The sequence below is a fragment of the Leptidea sinapis genome, chromosome 11 (assembly GCF_905404315.1).
Source record: "Leptidea sinapis chromosome 11, ilLepSina1.1, whole genome shotgun sequence".
Taxonomy (NCBI): domain Eukaryota; kingdom Metazoa; phylum Arthropoda; class Insecta; order Lepidoptera; family Pieridae; genus Leptidea; species Leptidea sinapis.
In genome coordinates, this window is record NC_066275.1 from 5,578,909 (window position 1) to 5,599,122 (window position 20,214).

Sequence of the window (20,214 nt, forward strand, 5' to 3'; positions counted from 1 at the left end):
GGATCTTTCATGGTAATGACCCTAAACACACGTCTATTTCCTTTCAATGACTATTTCCTTCTTAGACTTGCCTGCAAAAAGTCTGGATTTAAATCCTTTTGAAATCTGTGGTATGTCGTAAAAAATTAAAATTCAAACAAACGCTACTCCAGTCAAAAAGAACTCTACGAAGCTTTTGTCGAAGCATGGAACTCAATCCCAATCGAAAAATGTCTGACATTGCTTGAATCAATGCCACGTCGTTTCAGAGCTGTCATTAACAATAAAGGCTACGCAATTAATATTAATTATAACAAATTTATTAGACTTTGAACAGTATTGCGTAAACAATATAGTACTGATTTCTTATTATTCTTATAAATTATATAAATTTTTACCGTATTGTTCAGTTTTAATTAGCTGTCCATCACTGTTGATACCTTTAGACATTTAGTTTGTAAAAAAATTAATGTTTAAACGGCAGTTATTAAGTCGTATTTTTGTTTTTTTTTTTTTTCTAATGATAAGTTATTGAACATATTTGTATAAAGTTTGTCGATAATCTAATTTGAATCCTATTATATCTGTCACCGAAAGTTCATTTCTCTCTAATGTATCTATATTTTTGAACCCAAGGTTCTATATTTTGGCGATTTGTGTGTACCGATATATTTGGTGCTTTGAATGTAGCTATGCTTCTGATATTTATAGTGTTATATATATTATATTTTTTTTAATATCACATTTTATATACCTAATAATAATAATACACCGATTCCACTCTCTAAAGCATTTTATAGTGATAATGTGTTTTTGGGATACATACGTCAAATAATAAGTTAAGAGATGTTTCTCTATTTAAATATTTTCGCCAAGTTCGCCCAACATATGTGAAAAACAATTCAATTAATCAAAATGTCAATATGTATGTATATTTGACTACTTTGGATGACGCTGATATCTATTTGGTCACTTTCGGTGAATCGATGTATATGATATGGCAATTCTTTTGACGCTGACTCTACAAAGTTGCAGCGATATACGGTACCGATATTAATTAGTATTAGTAGCTTAAAAATCGATTCCTGGTTCCTTATAACATATGTACTTATTTTTATATAGACCAGTGTAGTGATAAGTCTTGTCGGTGAAATCTACTAGATTTATTAGATGATAAATCTTTAAATTAAAAACAACTGAGACCATGCTATAGCATCTTTATTTTTTTTATTTTGTTAACATATAAACTTAACGTACTAACAATATACGACATAATTTATAATATAATATTTATTAAAAGTATGTACTTTGATTAAACACAGTCATGTTTCAAAAAATATTTATAATTAAATCACTAACGAAATATGACTAGTTTAATAAATGATGTTACCTATATAAAATAATATTTTGTTCTTTAAGAGTGATATTTTGATGGTAACCTCACATCTAAAATCTAATATTATGTAGGGAAAATAAATTTGGAATAAAATCATTGTAGTAAACAAGTAATTTTTTCTACTAACAGGGTTACTCAAAAATTATGAGTACCTCCTGGTTGTCGAAATTATGGGGATTTCAGTGAATAATTCTAGATTAAACCGGTAACTTCTTTAAGTTTGCCACAATAAGATTACAGTTTACAGATCATTTTAATAGATTTAATAATTTCGTAATAAATTAAAATCTAAATGGCCACATAAATATGATCATTAAGTAGATAAATATTGCCATGAAAACTGCACTAAATAGTACAAGGGTCAGGTTACTCAATATTAACTCGCTGTAGGTGGTCCGTCTAATGCGGTTATACTTGATTTTTCTTTGGTGTATTTAAGCGTCTGGTGGAAATGTCTTAAACATTTGCGACTTCTCTGATCCAGTCTCTTACGGCAGCTACTCTCGAGAACACAACCCGAGCTCCTTTGCGACACACAAAGGCATCATCTTCGACCCACGATGCTACACCCATTACGTAACCATTGTGCATCAGACCGCTTCCACTGTCGCCCTGAAAAATAATATATTCTTAGATAAGACGTGCTCACAGCTGTCACATTTATATGGATTTTATTTAACATAAGTAAAGGAATAGATGTTATATGATTAATGATATGGGGTTTAAATTGCCGTTTTTGCCTAAACTGGTCAAATAAAATTAAACTTAACTTGCCACTAGTTGCAGAAAGCATCCTTGAAGTTAATGTTTCATTATATCACATGCTATCTTTGACTGTCAAAATGAAAAAGAAAGTGACGGTATTATAATGAATGAAACATTAACTTTAACGATTCTTTCCGCAACTAGCGGTTGACGTGTCAAATTTAATAGAGCAACATAATACAGTTTTTAGTTTTCGAGTAATTCTTATGTGCGTCAGCTTGTGGTTTAATATTCAAAATATAACAGAGCCAATCGCAAGCGTGGCTGACGGTTTACGACTTTTCAATCAAAATCGGTCAAAGTAACAATAGCTTCGCTCTCCTTTTCTATCTTGATGTAAGAGATGTTTTTTTCTCTCGCCCGCTTTGTTATCTACAGTCTTTACACTCTAGTAGGTATATTGAAACCATCCTCGTGACGTAAACAATAATTTCTAAATTTCAGAATAGTCCATCATGCCTCTCGTAGACGGGTTACAAAGCTTCTGAATTGGCCAAAACATACCACTTTATTACTAGATAATACCAATAATGCTCTGTTATATAATTACCTATCTACTATATTGGCCACTCTGCGCCCCGTAAATTCTTTGAGTATCTATCTGAATAACAGTACTCCTTTGTTTTGTTTCTCTTGTATCTACTGGTACTTTTATTGTATATTCTAATTACTAAGTAATTCTAATTGCTTTCTTTTATTTGGCTGAAGAATAACATAATGTTTTTTCTAGCAATTTAAAGACTCGATGTGTTATTGATAAACGCGAAGTAAAGTTATTCCAAATTTAAAACTTTTTGTATTTATCATACCTTGTCACTACAGAATTACATGAAAGGCAGAAGTTATTTAAAATTTGGAGTAATTTAACTTCGCGTTTATTAATAACAGAGTGTGGTGTGTTTTAATGTTTATGTTCGGAGCAGACTGCATAATATAAGTGAACCTCGAAGTACATTTCGTAACTTACATTGCAAGCAGAGTCGAGTTTCGGAGCTCGTCCTCTGGTGCATATCATGTCGGCAGGGTCAAAAGGCTCCAGTGGGTCACATTCACTATTTGGCAGCACTTCCAAGTCCATCGCATGCATTTCTGAACGCATCACATCCTATGAACATTAGGTAATGGCATATTAGGTATAGATAAGCTTGTGGTAAGAACCTATGAATGGTTTCCGTACTAGTAGAACATTAAGATTTGATACTGTAACGGTCGAATTAAAATTATAATTTACTAGTGGACCCGACAGACCTTGTCCTGTACACACAAAATCGGTCCAGCCGTTAGGAGGAGTTCACTAACATACACATGAGCAGGAGAATTATATTATATGGACGGAATTAAGTTTCATTAAAATCGGTCCAGCCGTTTAGGAAGAGTTCAGTTACAACAGACGCACAAAAGAAATATATATTTATATATTAAGATAAAGTTATAGTTCTCAGAATCGGTACTTTTTTATTGACAAATTACTCCTCCCCCAGGATGTCATTTTCTTTTAAAATTAATAGTTTTTCACCATATTTTCTCACTTTACATGTTATATCAATTGCTTTATTTTGTGCTGATATAACCTCGAGATATATTTTTCTAGACGTCATTCCGAATCATTCGAATTATATTATATATATTTCAGGACCTATATTAGACACGTTTTAAAGAGGTTGTGTACAGATTGCCTAGTATGATGGCAGTATATTGGAAATTGTATTTGTGTTTCATTTTAAAGAGCGACGTAGGTACAAGTTTTGCTAGAATCCAGAGAGTCACTGAATTGTTGTTGACAGGGCGTCTCACTTACAATAAGTTAGCCTTGCTCGTGTCGTAACATTTTTTAAATCATATAAGAAACTACAAACCCCGTGGTTCTCTGCACCGAAGCCCGCGTATCCAACGGGCGTATGGGCTTTGGGCTGCAGATTATTGTCTAGTTTTGCCGCCACCATGGTCTTGCCGTCTAGAGGGAGTGGATCCTGTAGCTCTACCAACAGGAAGTCCCAGCGAGCGCCGACCTAAAGATCATTTGAAAATGATTTATTTACAATTATCTTTTTGACACATCGTCTAAACAGATTCATATATTTCTTTCATTCAAAGTTACAGAAATATCCAACAATATTATTTTATAATTAACACATAAAATCAGTTGAAATTAATTATACCTAACTAGCGACCCGCCCCGGCTTCGCACGGGTGCAAATGATGAAAAAAGCGTGGAGTGCTCGATATACTTATGCAAAAGATAATAATGGTTACTGAAAAATCCTTTAGAGATAAATATGTACCATCTCGGACTTCTCTTCTTTTTAAGGCAAGTAGTACATTACTTTGATCTATCTCGTAAGGATTAGCTAGATAGGCATTTGAGGTTTAAGCGCACAAAATAATCATATCTATTTGCTAAGACATCACCAGCGGTAGATTTACACTAGGGGCAGCTGGGGCAAGTGCCCAGGTGGGCAAATTTTTTAGGGCGGCAAAATTTTGAAAGTGAAAAAAAATTTTTTTAGTCTTATGAAGATTGCTTTACTCTCAAGATTTAATGCTGTTAGCCAAATATTGCAAAAAGTTGATTGTAACATTGCTGAAAATGTTGTTGCTGATACGCAGAATAAATTTGAAATCTATGAAAAATGGCTTTAAAATTTTCGGAAATTCAAGAATGTAAAATAACAGTTTCTAGATAAAGAAAGAGAAAATAACATGCTGATGAATCGCGGGATAGAGATGTACAACTGTCAGGTCGGGACCATTATAGAGTTAATACTTTTAATCTCATTCTTGACAATCTGTATTCTGAATTGCGCAAAAGATGTGCAGCTTATGAAAAAATTCAGGAAAAGTACTCAGTTATCAATAAATTTGGCCATATGGATAATAGAGAAATTCGTATAGGAGCTGAACGTTTGAGAAATGTTTATTCTTCAGATCTCAAGTCCTCATTAGATGACGAATTTGTGGACATCCATGCTTATTGCACTGAAAATGATGGAAAATAATTCGCCTTCTGATCTTTTGAAATTTACACTACTACAACACTACGACAAACGACTTGTACACTGAGTTTCCAAATGTGGAAATCGCCTATCGAATATTTATGACATTAGATATAACAAACTGTAGCGCAGAACGATCGTTTTCATGTTTGAAGAGAGTTTAAAACTTTTTACGTTCTATAATGACTGCTAGTAGACTTAATACCTTAGCTATTCTATGCATCGAATCCGACGTACTTCAACCTTTAGATTGCAAAGATTTAATCGACCAATTCGCAATTCAAAAAGTCAGACGTGTTTGCCTGTTAAAAAATTGATGTAATATTATTATTAGTGCCAAATTTATAATTGGTAGAAAAAATCTTATTCGTGTTTTTAGAATATATAACATAACATAAAGTTTCTGCAATAAATTAGTTATTTCAGTTTTAAAAAAAAAAATATATATAAACTATAAGTTTAAGTAAAATTCCAGTATTGTGGCGGATTTTTTTCCGGTGCCTTAAGTTTAAATCCGGCCTTGGACATCACATTACAAATCTTTGATTTTTTCTGCTTTTCTCACTGTATTATATATTTAAACTTTCTTCTTGAATCACTCTTTATCTATTGCTGAAAACTGCATTGAAATCAGATTCATTTTAAATGATCTATATATCTACAGATATTACTAAATAAAAAAAGAGTTACAAAATTTAAAAGAAAAAAAACATTGCTAAGTAACGTACGATATCATCTTATATTATTTATCAAGTATAGTTTTCGTGTTTATTTTGCAAATTATTTTTGTTAAAATATCACAAATATTTTATTTACATATATTTGCAATAGATTTTACTGGTTTTGCATAGTGCTGAATGAGATATAAAAATCCTTATTTTATTGCCGGTAATTACAGGCACGTCATCAGTACGTCGTCAGTAAAGTTTTTTTTAAAACTTATTTTTGCTTTTTTAGTTTTACAACGATGATACCAAAATATGTCGTTGGTAGTAACGAATTAGCTCTCGTCATAGTCTTCGGCACAACAACACTACCAGGTATCGGATTTTAAAAAAAAAGTAAAAAGAGGGAAGACTATATAAATTATTAAATTGACATCAGTCCTCGACAGGTGTACAAAGTTTCAATTTATTCGTGTCCAGATTCCGTTAAACATACATATAAGGTATGTACACATACAAGTCAAGCTACTATAAAGTGTGTAAAAAATAATACGTACTTGTTTAATATCATATTCAGAAGCGTCAAGCCAGTAAGGGCCGACAGCGAACTTTGGGTGTATGTGTAACTTCTTGACTCGCTGCACGATACCTGACCCATCGTCTGTGTAGTTGGTACCGGCTAATATTTCCCTTCCAGACGTGAACAGAGTGCTGGAAACATACAGAAAATATAAAATTAATAAGCGTCGGTGGTGCACTAGAACCGTCGACTATTCGATTATGTATCGATGACAAAAAATACAATGTATCGTAAAAAATAAATTAACATCTAAGGCATATTATAATGTGAATGATTATTTTAATGATAAAAATAGTTGCAACTAATGTTTCTAATTGAAAATTGTTGCCCTGATTTGAATACTATTCTTTAAATTAAATGATTAACGATGCTTCTCTCGGGTTCCGTCCGTGCGCTCTCCCAGTGAGCCAACCGTTCGAGTGACGTATCGTTCGTAAATCTTATTATGTCTTGTTCGACTATCAGGTTGTGCCTCCATATAATTAATCCCAGAAGTGAGGAATATCACTTTAAAAATAACAAATTGTTTATGATTTTTTAAGTTACTTATGTACTTCATCCTGTCTTGCACTGAATAAGTTATAAAGTGATTAAGTTTTTTTTTAATCAACATAATAATTAATATGTAACTACGTGTATTGGAGGCTTTAAGGTCGGCAAGATTTCTTTGGTGTAACAAGAGAGTGTGGGTCGCGGTGATCAGGTGACAGTTGACAGCTATGTATGCTCGTTTGTAATAAAATAGGAGGTTGAAAAAGAAAATTTTAGCATGTTTGAAATACTTCCTCACTATAATATAATCTAGTTATATACACCAATTATGTTACTAACCTAACCGTGGCCTACATAGTAAATACAATATAATAATTAATTAGTTTTTGGAACACAATACCGATCTCACTATGAACATTAATATTCTATTTTCTCATTAGGTCTCCAAAGGCTGCTAATCATTTAAAATATATATTAGGAAAATTAATGATGTTACAGTTCCATTTAGTTAAAAACAGGTTGCTCTTTATCTATATTAAATATATTATAAATAGTGTAGTTCGTAATGTTAAATATGTTAATAATAATTGGGTACCTACTACCACAATTCTTTGTGTGTTGATGTGTTGTTCTCAACAAATCAAATCAAAATCACATTATATATAAAGTGATTAAACAAAAACACTCAAACGTCAAATAGTCAATGTCTTACACGAATAATTAAAAAAAGTAAATGTAAATAAATACAATAAATTAATATATCAAGGGCATATATAGAAATGGTACAGGCGTGACTTAACCCGCGTGATACTTAAGTTAAGTATTATTATTAGTTAGGCCTTACATACGTTAATTTTTTCCATTTCTATTTTTTTAGTGAAACCATCATCTTGAAATATTTAAGTAAAATAGAGCATAGGTTAACAAAACGTAATTTTATCGCCTAATATTGCGTAAGTTGGTAGCAAGACTGCGCAAAGGTTTTCTTTGGAGATATTTTCTATCGAGAAATTCTATTTTAATCGTATTTGTATATGCTTTTGTAATATTTAAGCCATAAATCATATTCTTATCTTAAAACTAGAGCAAACCACATATATACTCCATATAGACTATTATATTATATATTATCTTCTCACTCTAGAGTTCAAATGTCTTAAGGTTATCGTTATATTTATGTTCCACAATACTGTATATATTACTTGCTAAACATATCGGATAACACCATATTGCATTCAGTTATTCGTTAAAGTCACAACAGGACTCAATTACCATTTTATTTACTGACTCAATTATATGTTAATTACTTCTAAGTTCTAGGTGACTTTGGATGATACAAAAATTGAAAAGATGTCGCGAAAATTTACTGAATTAATATGCAGGGAAAAATCAGAAAGCCTCACATTAAGTTTATTAATTGTCCTAAAGGTTTTGAGTATTTCATATTTAAATTTTAACTATTTGTTAATTTTTTATTGTATTCAGACGTGGGACAGAAGTACCTCGCATGATTAAAAAAAGTCTAATACTTTTTTTTAGTATATACTTTTTCTTGTTATTATTTATCTCTTGTCAGACTTCGTCATTGTCGTTAGATATATGTAATGGTTTGTGGCGGCGTTGTGAGGCGGGTCGTTCGCTTCCCTAAAATACCGTAGAGGAAATTATAAGTAGGGGTTTTATTACTTATAAAGGGTGAAACAGAAACACAAATCCAAATATTTAATAATGATCTGGAAAAAATACCAATGTAGTCGATATGTACCCGAATGTCACAAATTAAACCGAACAAGACATTGAAGGACATTGGTTCGAAACCAAACATAGAACTGCAGCTGTGACGCGAATCAATTTTTCATACTAAAGAATAACTTTTAAGCGAATTTAATGTATATAATAATTATTTGTAAGCGATAATGTTTAATTAACATCATGTTATTAGCCAGTGAGATATGCTACGAAAATAACTCAAAACATGGAAAATCCAATGACGTAAGAGTTGATCGATATGTGCGACTTAAATATTTTACAACAACATTAAGGCACTCTGTACTCGCACATATTATTAGGATAGCTAGGCTGATCCGTAGACCGAAACAGCTGCCAGCGCTTGGATTTCCAGTAGCCCTACTGAGGCGCGTAGATAGTACTTTGTACATTCTCTGTGCCATTCAATAACTTATAACGTTGTACTCAAATTAAAATTTATTTTTATACTGCAATGCAATTTTACTGGTTGAGTGAGTATTATTAGTCTGTCAAAGGATCTTATGGACTGGTTCAACCGCCTTAAGCCACGATAATAATATTGATAAGCTGTGACGGGCATACCGACGTTAGCCGATGTTTCTAGATCAACACTTCCACGAGTAAACACAGTTTTACTCTAGTAAAACTGTGTTTACTCGTCTAGTCTAACTAAGCCTAACTAAGTAATGTAAGTACTTAGGCTGAGGTCAATAGATATAGAGCGTACTTAGACTTCGCTCAAACTTTACTTACGTAAACCTCATCTGAGTGTGTGAGTTTTATTTATAATAATAATAATAATATCATTTATTTCAGGCCATAGCCCATATAATGTTAGTAAAATCTTATTCTTTTATTATAATCTTATATATTTTGCATTGGACTGTCTTAGCTCAGTATAATTTCAGCTGTCACATGACAATAAAAACGAAATCAACGATAATGCTTAGCTTACACTCAGGTTAGTTTTACGTAAGTAAAGTCTCAGCAAAGTCTAAGTACGCTTTATAGATTTCAGCCTTAGCGCATAAATTTAGGATTTAATAAAAACAACGCGTATGATTTTTGTTACAACAATTTTTGAAGTGAAATTTCTTTAGAATCGTTGTGATTTGAAACTCGATGAAATGAAAAAGCGAGACGATAGAGGCGCCATGATATCAACAATATGGATATGATATCCGAGGTTCTCGAGCGTGAAGCGAACGAATTTGGGATAATTTTTTAAATTCAAGATGGGCACCGCACAAAATTTTGATTTCAATAATATGGATATCGTAACCGAGGTTCTCGAGGGTGCAGGGAACGAAAAAAGGCTAAAAAACTAAAAGGCATCTTTCGGAAGTTATTGTGCCACATGGAACTATAATCGTTGAAATCAGGAAACTGTGTGCTGATGAACACGAAACACTAGAAAACGTCAGTATTTCGATGTGTTCTTCTTCACTGCATAATATTAATACAACTGCTCCATCTTCACGGACTGATAATGCAAACGAAAATGAAAGTGACAGTTATATTATAGATTACTTAGAAGAAAATGTAGGCATAATGTCTCGTTTACTAGATCATAACCAAGATTGTGAATATCTAGCAAATTGTTGAATATATAGCTGGTTTTGTGGTGAAATCTCTGAAAATGCCCCATGCGTTTCCAGTTGATGCATCCAATATACGATAATTTATATTTATACGGTTTATTCTTTACTGCTTTTTATGAAATAATTTATAATATTTTAACACGACTCATATATTGAATGCAGCACCTTACAAACTAATTTGTTATATATATATACAGTCATTGTAAAATCCTCTATTTGATTGAAAAGAGTGGCCGTTGAATATGTTGTATGTTTTTCACGAGCTGAACTTTTTCCGAACATATTATGGTAAATTCAATAATTTAAAAGAAATATTTGTAATGACTATGACTTGAATTGAATTTGAATACTTACAACATCATGTGGCGTCGTACATTATAGCCTCCTATCAATAACTACCAATAAATAGAAAAATATATCCCAACGGAGCAACTCAGGGAATATCCAGTACTTTCATAGCTGGCAACATATTCTTTAATGGCGTCTGTTTTGTTTACAAAATATTCTGCTGTTTTTACGAATTATATTTTAAGTTGTGAAATAGTACTTTGGTGTGAAATGTGTTTTTCTTATCGTTATTTTTATTTTGAGATGCGTTGTGACACCCTTTCACTGCACAGTAAGTCATTTTTCAATTATATTTCGCGCACTGATTGTCATGGAATTAATACTTGAGTGTGTGTGACAAGGTACGTCTTACACTCCCTATTTGTATGTCACTTTATGTTAGTGTGCGTGCATTGTTCATAATAGTGGTTAATCGTCAACCTCAATTTTTTTGTTTTCACAGTTGTCACAGTCTATAGTTGTCTAGACGTATAAATATTCTTAGGCAAAAAGTGATGCAATGAAATATAAATGGATATGATTTGATTTAATTGAGAATTTACCAGTGACCAGCTGACAGGATCCATTTGGCATCGATGATGGTTCCACCACAGGTCCCGCCGAACAGCACAGCCGAAGGGTATCTCTCATTCACGGGTCGCGACGTGTCATGTTGTAACGGCACCACCTCTACTTTGGTGACCGACACTGGCACATCCGCTATCAAAGCTGTTGAAGTTACACAATATATATTAAAAATACAACAGAATGTGTATCTAAACTACGAATGATCTATTTAAATAAAACACTTTTAAAGGATTAAAACGCGTGTAATTGTCCCCCTGAAAACGAGATCCCGACGTTTCAAGACCTGGAGAGGTCTTGATCGATCTGGGATTAATAAAATAATAAAAAAATTTAACTTTTACGCAAAAATCTAATGTAAAAACACAGTTACGATTACAGACGTTTTAATGCTTTAAAAGTTTTTTATTTAAATGTGTAACACTCGCGTTAATCAAGGAAGTACTATACAAATGATTTACTTTCCATACACTAGCAGTATTGTGTAGTTTAGTAGCATTACTGCGGTAATCTTATCTGTACATTAATTGATATGCAATAGGTATTCGATACATCAACAAGATAAATTGAATCGTATATAGTCTTGACTAAAGATAGATAAGACTTAGATACATATACAATTCCTCCAAAAACGTGGACAGGTACTATTGTTTTGAGGAATGACTGTCGCGAGCTATCACTAGCTTGTTTATTATGGCTATTTATCAAGGCTTGTAGCTTCAAATTATAAAACTAATGAATTTCGATTCGGTCTTGCACATCTTTTATTGAACCTCTGTGTGATAGTTTTTGAAATATTTTTTTCTGTTGCAATTTACGATAATATCACATAATTCACATATGTCAGACAGGCCCTAAAGATTCCAATTTTCTCCATGCACTAAAAAGTAGTAAAAACACCAATTGCTGCAGTCCTCAAATCTAATATCGCTGATTTGTGGAACTGATAGATTTTCTTTTCTACCAGTTTATGTTTTCAGTCAACAATAACTTCTTTATAAAGAATTGTGTCCGACGGACAGCAGAATTAACGATAATTTACTGAGGCGTATTGATATGGTAAATTACACAAATAAATGAGAAATTAACATTCACAATTTACATGACGCATTTTATTGCTTTATGAATGTTTTAAAAGTAGGTTACAATTAGTGTTGTTAGTGAACAGGCATGCACTTATCTTTAACTTTTTATCGAATTTGTTTTAACTACGCGTACTAAAGAGATTCACAATCTAAGGCTGAAATGTGCATTTCACATAAAGGTACGCTTTTGTAAACTTCCGGGCGTTAAGGTATATATTCCCACCAAATCTAATGCTGACGGGCTTGTCATTTCTATTTAAAGGGTTCAAAATATATGAAAGGTCTGTCAATATGTCTGTCTGTATCAGACCTCTATGGAATTGAAGACATGACTTTGAACAACAATAAACTTAGTACTTACCACTCCACAACCACGGCAGCCGTCTCAATAGAGCTAAAAAGAAAATTTTGATTAGTTTTAGCAGTTCGTTAGTATGAGTTATCTCTCGCATTAGTAAGCTCTAACCATCGATGCCAACAGAATAATGTTATAAGATTTTATAGAAAGGAGGAGAAACGAGCTTGTCAGTCTACTGAAGCTAAGTGATCACCGCCGCTGCGTACCCTGTTAGTGTCGAGTTTAATATATACCTACGTTAGATTCATCGGACATTTTTATCGCGGATAATTTATTAATAACAATCTTACTGGGGCTCAACATGCAGAGCGTCGTGTAACGTAACATAGACAGTTAAACAGTTAAACATTAAACAGTATTTAATTAAATATGTACTACCGGAAAATATTTGACAATCTTAAAAAATAAGTAAAGGTTTCTTAACCTTTAAAAGTTTACGTTTATCATAAGCAAGCGGAAAATCCACACGTTTTATCACTAATTGCTACGGAAGATATAAGAACTTTCAAGGCGGAAGAACTTCTCGGACATAGATACAGTTAAGGACATTTATAACATAGAATTACTATAACTATGTGTAGGTTATAAAGGGTTTCTAGTTGTCTAAATGATAATTTTTATTATTGGTTTAAGCCTATAAGGTTAGTTTGTAGGGTAGAAATTACTATTATGTATAGTAGCAACTAGCAGGTTACATATTATTACTGTAACAATGCTGATGTTATTTCATAGGCACTAGACATTACCAGGTAACCATAACAGTGATGATATTCTAACGAGATATTGAATTTGTCACAACAATTTTCAAGGTAACACAAAATTGGTAAAGGTATTGGCAGAATTCAGATTATTTTTAACCAAATTCGAAAAGTAAGGGGTTCTCAATACGATTGGTATTATTTTTTAGTTATAAAAGTAACCTAATAAAGATTTAATTGAATTTGTTATGCACATAAAAATAATAGTATCTTATTAATATTAAAGGTGTAAGATTTGTCTATTAGGTGTATTAAATTAAATTTTTATTAAGTTTGTTTTATACTTTTCAGTTTTCGAAGTCGGTTTTCTTAAACGTAGTTTTGATTTATTATTTTAATTTATTAAATGACTCAAATTTTATACCAAGAATTATTGTACAATGTGCATCTCATAGCTTGACATGACCCTATTTCATTCAGAATCTAAAATATTTTTTTTGTTTATAATTTCTTTGATACAACAATTCTATATATTTTACAAACCTCTTATGGCATTTTGATACAATTGATATTAAAGCTTTTTTTACTGACATATTGCTTACTTCTCTCCTATATTTTATTATCTATGTATTCATCATACCTATAAATTTACTCATTTAACTACCGTCAATAGTTTCGAAAAATAAATTATAAACAGATTTTAGAACTAACCTCTATTTTGAGCAATTCACACACACCAACACAAGTGTCATACAAATCGCGAGTGTATGACGTAGCTTGTCACGCACACTAAATTAATATGGTCTGTTTTTAACGGTTGTTTAACAGCAAGAGACTACCTATCTAGACGTAGAAATTATAGTTAAAAAACTACAAACATATTATCTACTCCTGGAAACTTATAATGTAGGTATTCTTATACCCAGTCAAACAATTTAAATTGAAGTCAGAACTCAATAACAGTTAAATTATTTTTGATATTCACAGCGAAGTAAGTATCTAATATGTAATAGACCTGACTTTATCAATGTTTAACTTGAGTCACAGCGGGTAACAGTCATCGCAGTACATTATCTGATGGAAAACAAAGACACCAAGGCAATGTTGACGAATTAAAATGCAAAGTGCGATGTCATGTTACAACAAAACGCAGTAATGTTACAAAGATAACAAAAGAACTACTTACTGTCTGTCAGTCTGACTACCAACCACTTTATTTTTAACCGACTTCAAAAAGGAGGAGGTTCTCAATTAGATTGATATATTTTTTGTATGTATGTACACCGCTTAGATTACGCTGAGATTTATGATCCCATTTTCGTGATTCTTCTTTAGTTTGATGCGGAATCCCATAAAAACTTGACATAGTTTGGCCCAGTAGTTTTCATTTAATGAACAGTTTTTATGAAAAATTTTGTTTACGTGGATGATATAATTAATTTCGTTTAGGTTATTACATATATTATTATTCAAACCTTTCACCTTTAATGTTAATAGAATACAATTATTTGTATGTGCTATCTAAATCCTTTCAATAGGTAGCACATACAAATAATTGTATTTTATTAAAATTAAAGGTTTCGCTTGCATTTAAAGTGGTATTTAAAATTAAATCTTTATTAAGTTATTTCATACTTTTTAGTTTTTGAACTCGGTTTTTTTAAAAGTAGTTTTTTTATATCATATAAGCATCGAAAAAAAATATCAGCAATTCTTAGGGCTTTCAGACCATTTTATTTAAAAAAAAACTATGCTTATCTACAAATTCTCATATACGGTAATATATTGATTTTTGAAGGGAAAATTTCTTAGTAGCGTTGAGCACTTATCTAATTGGGATGGGTATAAAATGTTAATCGCGCGTCAGGACACGTAGCCTGATCAAAATTAGTAAGACAGTCGTTGAAATTATTGATGAAAAATGATTTTTCTGAGAGATAAACTTTTTAATGTAAAATAATTGTAATAGTTCTGAAGTGTTAAATTTTTTATCTAATATAAATTGTCATCTTTGTGTTCAATAGCGCAATAAATGAATATTGTATTTAACTACTTAAATGCTAGCACCTACTTTTATACTGATTATTCCCTAAACATTCCAAAATATTCAAAAATGTACAACGTTGATGTTCAAGTTTTCAGTTCTACCGGCACTCCCGGAGTGCAACCCGAATCTTTTGTTATGGAAGAGGAGGACAAACGAGCGTACGGGTCGCCTGATATTGATTAATAACCGCCGCACACACTCTCCTAAAAGACCAGAGGAATCACAGGAGCGTTGCCAGGCTGAGCATCTTCTATACCAAACAATTTTTTTTTAATCCGCTTAAAGCATATGTCAATAGACCATGTTTTTCTTATTTCAATTAGGAGCATATTACTTCTGTTATAATAAGACGTAACAAGATGAGATATTCACCAGGTTAGTGATGTAACTACTTGCTCGATACAGTGCAGAACCGCTCCTTAAACCCAAATTCAGACCAGTACCGCGATGAGCTGGTCACCTTGATACCGAAGGTGATAAGTCCCAGCAGCCCAGGTATTTCACTTTTTTAATTTTTTTATGATATTAAGAGACGAGACGAGCAGGACAATCAGCTGATGGTAATTGATACGCCCCGCCCATTACCGAAAAATGCTGAGTGGCATTACAATTGCGCTCATAGACTTGAGACACAAGACGTTTAGTCTCATTTGCCAAGTAATTTCACTTCGACGTCTTTCAGGCCGAAACAAATAATGCTTACACATTACTGCTTCACGGCAGAAATCGGCGCCATTACGGTACCTATAATCTAACCGACATCCTGTGCAAAGGAGCCTCCCACTGTAAAATGCCCTAAGTTGCTTCTTACAACACCCTTGGGCCTGGGACTTCTCTCTTCTTTTTTAGCCCCGGGAAAGCGAAGGGCACTTTTGAACCTTACACAAATTGTGGTTACATACTTAGTATTTCATGGGTGACAGAGTAAGGCTCCGCTCTGGTACCCCATATAATTAGCCATCGTTGTTCAAAAAAGTCTTCTAACGGTAACAATTATAACCTTTACCATCATATTATTATGACGTCATGTGAAACATTTTTTATAAATCCGCTGTGATTTTCTTTTAGAAAATTTATTGAAGTAGGCGTTACTTTGCAGAAATCCATAATTATCCAAATGTATTGAGTTTTCTTTAGTGTTAATTCCGTCAACTGCCAGGATTTGGCGAGTCACCATCTCCTGAGGATGCCCCGAGTAGAGGCGAAACACGTGTCGAATTGTTAAAAGACAATTTTGAAAAAATTTAAAGACATAATTGACGGAATTAACACTTATGAAAACTCAATACATTTGGATAATTTTCTTTAATATTGTAGGTACATATAACAACGAAAAGCATTTGTATCCTAATTATTTGTTTGTTATCGTAAAAAAATAAATATTTCATTTGTAAACTCATATGCTTACATAATGTACAGTATAGATCTATCGATCTCACCTATTAAAATGCTGGGCCAACTACTCCTCCCAAGTTTATTTAATTATTTAATTTTAGGTAACTGAAACATTTACTGTTGCTTCTCAATACATTTTCGATAATGTTTTGTATGTTCATAAGCACATTGAGGAATTTTCTAGAAACTGTGACATTCATAATGTTAACACGAGGAACAAAAATAAACTTGTTATGCCTACTACTCGGTTGGGTCGAGTTAGTAAGTCTTTTGTTGGGCGATGTATATGCTTCTACAATATGATCCCAGAAAATGTACAAAACAAATGTGTTACGAAATTTAAAAGAATTGTTAAAAAACGTTTGTGTGGGAAAGGTTATTATAGCATAAACGATTTTCTTAATGACACCACGGACTGGGAATAAAGCGAACACCCTCAGGCTCTTTAATTATAAATGTTTATTGTACGATATTACATTGTAATCCATATTTTATATTTAAAAAAAAAGCCCGCTGAGTTTCTTGCGCCCGCCCATTCTTCTCAGGTATGAGGCAGTCTCTTTTGAATGGGTGGTAGATTTTGACGTTTTCGTTTTGAATAAGTGATTTTAAATCCTATTTTGAATAAAAATATTTGAATTTGAATTTGAATTTGATGATAAAATTACCATTTGTATTTTGAGAAGCAAACAAATTAAGGCGTATATTAAGTAAATCTATTATATATAACTAATAACTGTTAATTATACCTGGCAAATGTGTTTAGGAAAACATTTAAAGCAATTCAACTTTGGTAGTAAAAAAAAGAAACAATAGATATAATATATACATAATATATGCGAAGCAAAACGGTGCTATTATGTGTAAACTTAAGAGTTAACAAAACTAAAACAGATTTAACACTGCATTTAATATCAAAGTTGTTAATTATTCCGTTTACACAAATAACTTTGATAAGAACTCAGGTCGATGACGCGCTCTACACATAGGTAATTATACATTCTATTTATTATTCGATACTGCTTGTTGTTGTCCAATCCAAATTGTTTCGATACATTTGCATTTATATTCATTTCAACTAAAATATATGAGTTAGCGAGCATTGTTTAAAATAGGTAACTTAGATCACCGAAATATTTAGAATATTTTTTAATAAATATACCTAACTTGATTTTTTTTAAACGATAACTTTAATTATTATTCAATGTTTAAGTTAATCTATGTAAACAAAATAATAACAAAAATAATTAAAGCCACAATTTATTTCCACTATTGATAAAATTACTATATAATTCGGATATAAATGTGATTAAATATTGAAAAGTGTCTAAAAGTAAAAATAAAATATAACAGCTGTATGTCAATTTAATCGTCAACTCTTTTCAATAAGATAGTATGTTTTTACTTCAAGGTGAACTACAAGTTTTTCGAGGGTAGGTACAAATAAACAGATATTATTTGAACATAAAATATATTTTCTTACGTTTTCGAGTTTGATTATTTGAATTCATGAATACGTTAGAAATTTCAAGACATCAATTTAAATTTCAATTATCTAGCAAAGAAATCAATAATTTAAGCACAGAAAAAACCGGTTGCTAAAAACTTGTATCGAAGGTTATAACACAAAGCCAAAGAAGTATGTAATACTCAACGATGTTCACTGCTCACTTTATTTAAAACGTTAAAACACAATTGAAAATAAATTAATATTGAAATTGAATCATCAATTTACTAGGCTAACAGTAAGCACCCATGATCAGGAGATATTGAAAGCGGTTTGTGGTTTGTATATTATCATCTCAAAAATAAATCTGAGTAGAGTTTTAATTATTAGTAGTAGCTTATTATTATTATAAGTAAAAAAAAACTATTTGATAAGATACCTTCGTCCTTAGTCAACTCCTGCACCTGGTTCCTGTGTGCGGGCGCGCGGGGAGTCGCGAGTGCACCGACGACCAACACTAACACAACCACTACGTTTAGATTCATCGTTCGTATGTTAATGAGAGGAACTCGCCAAACAATTTATATTAAAGCTACGTTTCACGTTCGGCTTAAGGTCGACCCGCACATTTGTATTACAGTGCGTCACTGCGTGTCTGACTGCACCTTAGCTAGGGCCGGATTTATTAAATTATAGTATCTATGTACTTGTAATTAATTACATTGATAAATTATTGTTATTACCATTATCGAAGGATACGACGTAATAAAACCAGAAACTATGATAGCTTGAGGGGATCCCCTGACGCAATGTGGTAGAGAGATGTAACCCAACATAGGGATACAATTCACCAGCTAATGGACTAATAGCCTTCACCATTATGGTAGAAAAAGAATATGATGGTTTTCTATATTAAATCTACCTATCAGGCAACAATTAATGGGCATTATTTATCTATTCATGAACTAGAACAGGCTCTATTTGCGTATTTCGTAGATATTCCATCAAAGGGCTAGGGAAAGGATTAAGATTATTTGCAATTAGTTTTTACTCTACGATAAGCAGCCCATCGATGAGGTGCGGAGGATCTATCAGTGCCATTATTTAACAATGTACTTCTTATATTTGTATATTATTGAGATTTTTTACTCTGATACATAGCGTCTAAGTGCTGTCCGGCCTTTATTCGTATAATGCTTACTCAAAGCACTACGTGTTCTAGTAAGTTAAACTTTAAGTTAGTATTAAATATATTATTATGGTTAACCATGATATTGTTGGCCAAGACACTAGAAATCAAAGTGGTCTTCTAACCATTTTATACCTCATCAATAAGAAAATCTGTGATTGCGTTTGATCCATTAAATTTATGTTATAATTAATATTAGGTACAATTGAATGAAATAATAATTAATGAAAGGATAAAATGTATTACCTCAAAAATATTATTATTTGAATAAAATTTTGTAGGAAAGAAGAAAATATCGTTTCGGGAAGTTTGTAAGGATCAATAATGGCAAGTAATTGTTGTTTCCATTTCCAATTCCTGTGCATTCTATTTAATATATTTCTTTATGATTAAAGTTTGTTTATTAAACTTAAAATAAATATTTATTTAATCGAATTATTTATCTTCGTCTACACATTAATTCTGGAAAGTCATTTCTGCCTTTGCGGTACAAATTTTGGGGACTTGAACTCGACAATCTCTGTGTAGGCATTTTGTATTGAATAATTAGGAGAAATTTTTAATCAGTAAAAAATTGTCCAAGTTTCGGAAAAAATGGTAGGCGCTAGATCTGGTGAGTACAGAGGATGTCGGAGGGTTATCTAAATTTAAAGGGTAATGTAAAGCTAAAACGGTTGCTCGAGCCATGTGAGGTCTTCAATTATCATAGAGCAATAATGCTGAAAATCGTTTCACGAGCCGGGGCTTTGTCACTGCACATTTACCATCATTGTTTGAAATTCAGTATAATCAGATATCTGCTGATACTACCATCATTTTTTTGGGTATGCTTGGCTTGAGTGCATTGTTGAGGTATTTAATCT

General features: G+C 32.1%; 1 protein-coding gene across 2 annotated transcripts; it reads right to left on the bottom strand.

Moving 5' to 3' along the window:
• Nucleotides 1–1,179: 1,179 nt before the first annotated feature.
• On the bottom strand, nt 1,180–18,758 carry LOC126966746 (scolexin B-like). 2 transcript variants are annotated; one of them, XM_050811016.1, is made up of 7 exons: nt 18,602–18,749; nt 12,579–12,611; nt 11,111–11,276; nt 6,356–6,509; nt 3,997–4,149; nt 3,108–3,245; nt 1,180–1,987 (listed from the first exon to the last, which is right to left on the bottom strand). In XM_050811016.1, the coding sequence occupies exons 1-7, from the start codon at nt 18,705–18,707 to the stop codon at nt 1,832–1,834; spliced, it is 906 nt and encodes a 301-aa protein (XP_050666973.1). In that variant the 5' UTR covers nt 18,708–18,749; the 3' UTR covers nt 1,180–1,831. The 2 variants fall into 2 exon arrangements, with proteins under 2 accessions (XP_050666973.1, XP_050666974.1); XM_050811017.1 differs by lacking the exon at nt 12,579–12,611 and having other exon boundaries at nt 18,602–18,758.
• Nucleotides 18,759–20,214: the final 1,456 nt, after the last annotated feature.

Coding starts and splice junctions, on each gene's coding strand:
- LOC126966746 (XM_050811016.1), bottom strand. CDS start 18,707: ATGAATCTAAACGTAGTGGTTGTGTTAGTGTTGGTCGTCGGTGCACTC. Junction 11,277..12,578: donor GCTGCCGTGGTTGTGGAGTG/GTAAGTACTAAG, acceptor TAACTTCAACAG/CTTTGATAGCGGATGTGCCA. Junction 4,150..6,355: donor CTGAATATGATATTAAACAA/GTACGTATTATT, acceptor AATGATCTTTAG/GTCGGCGCTCGCTGGGACTT.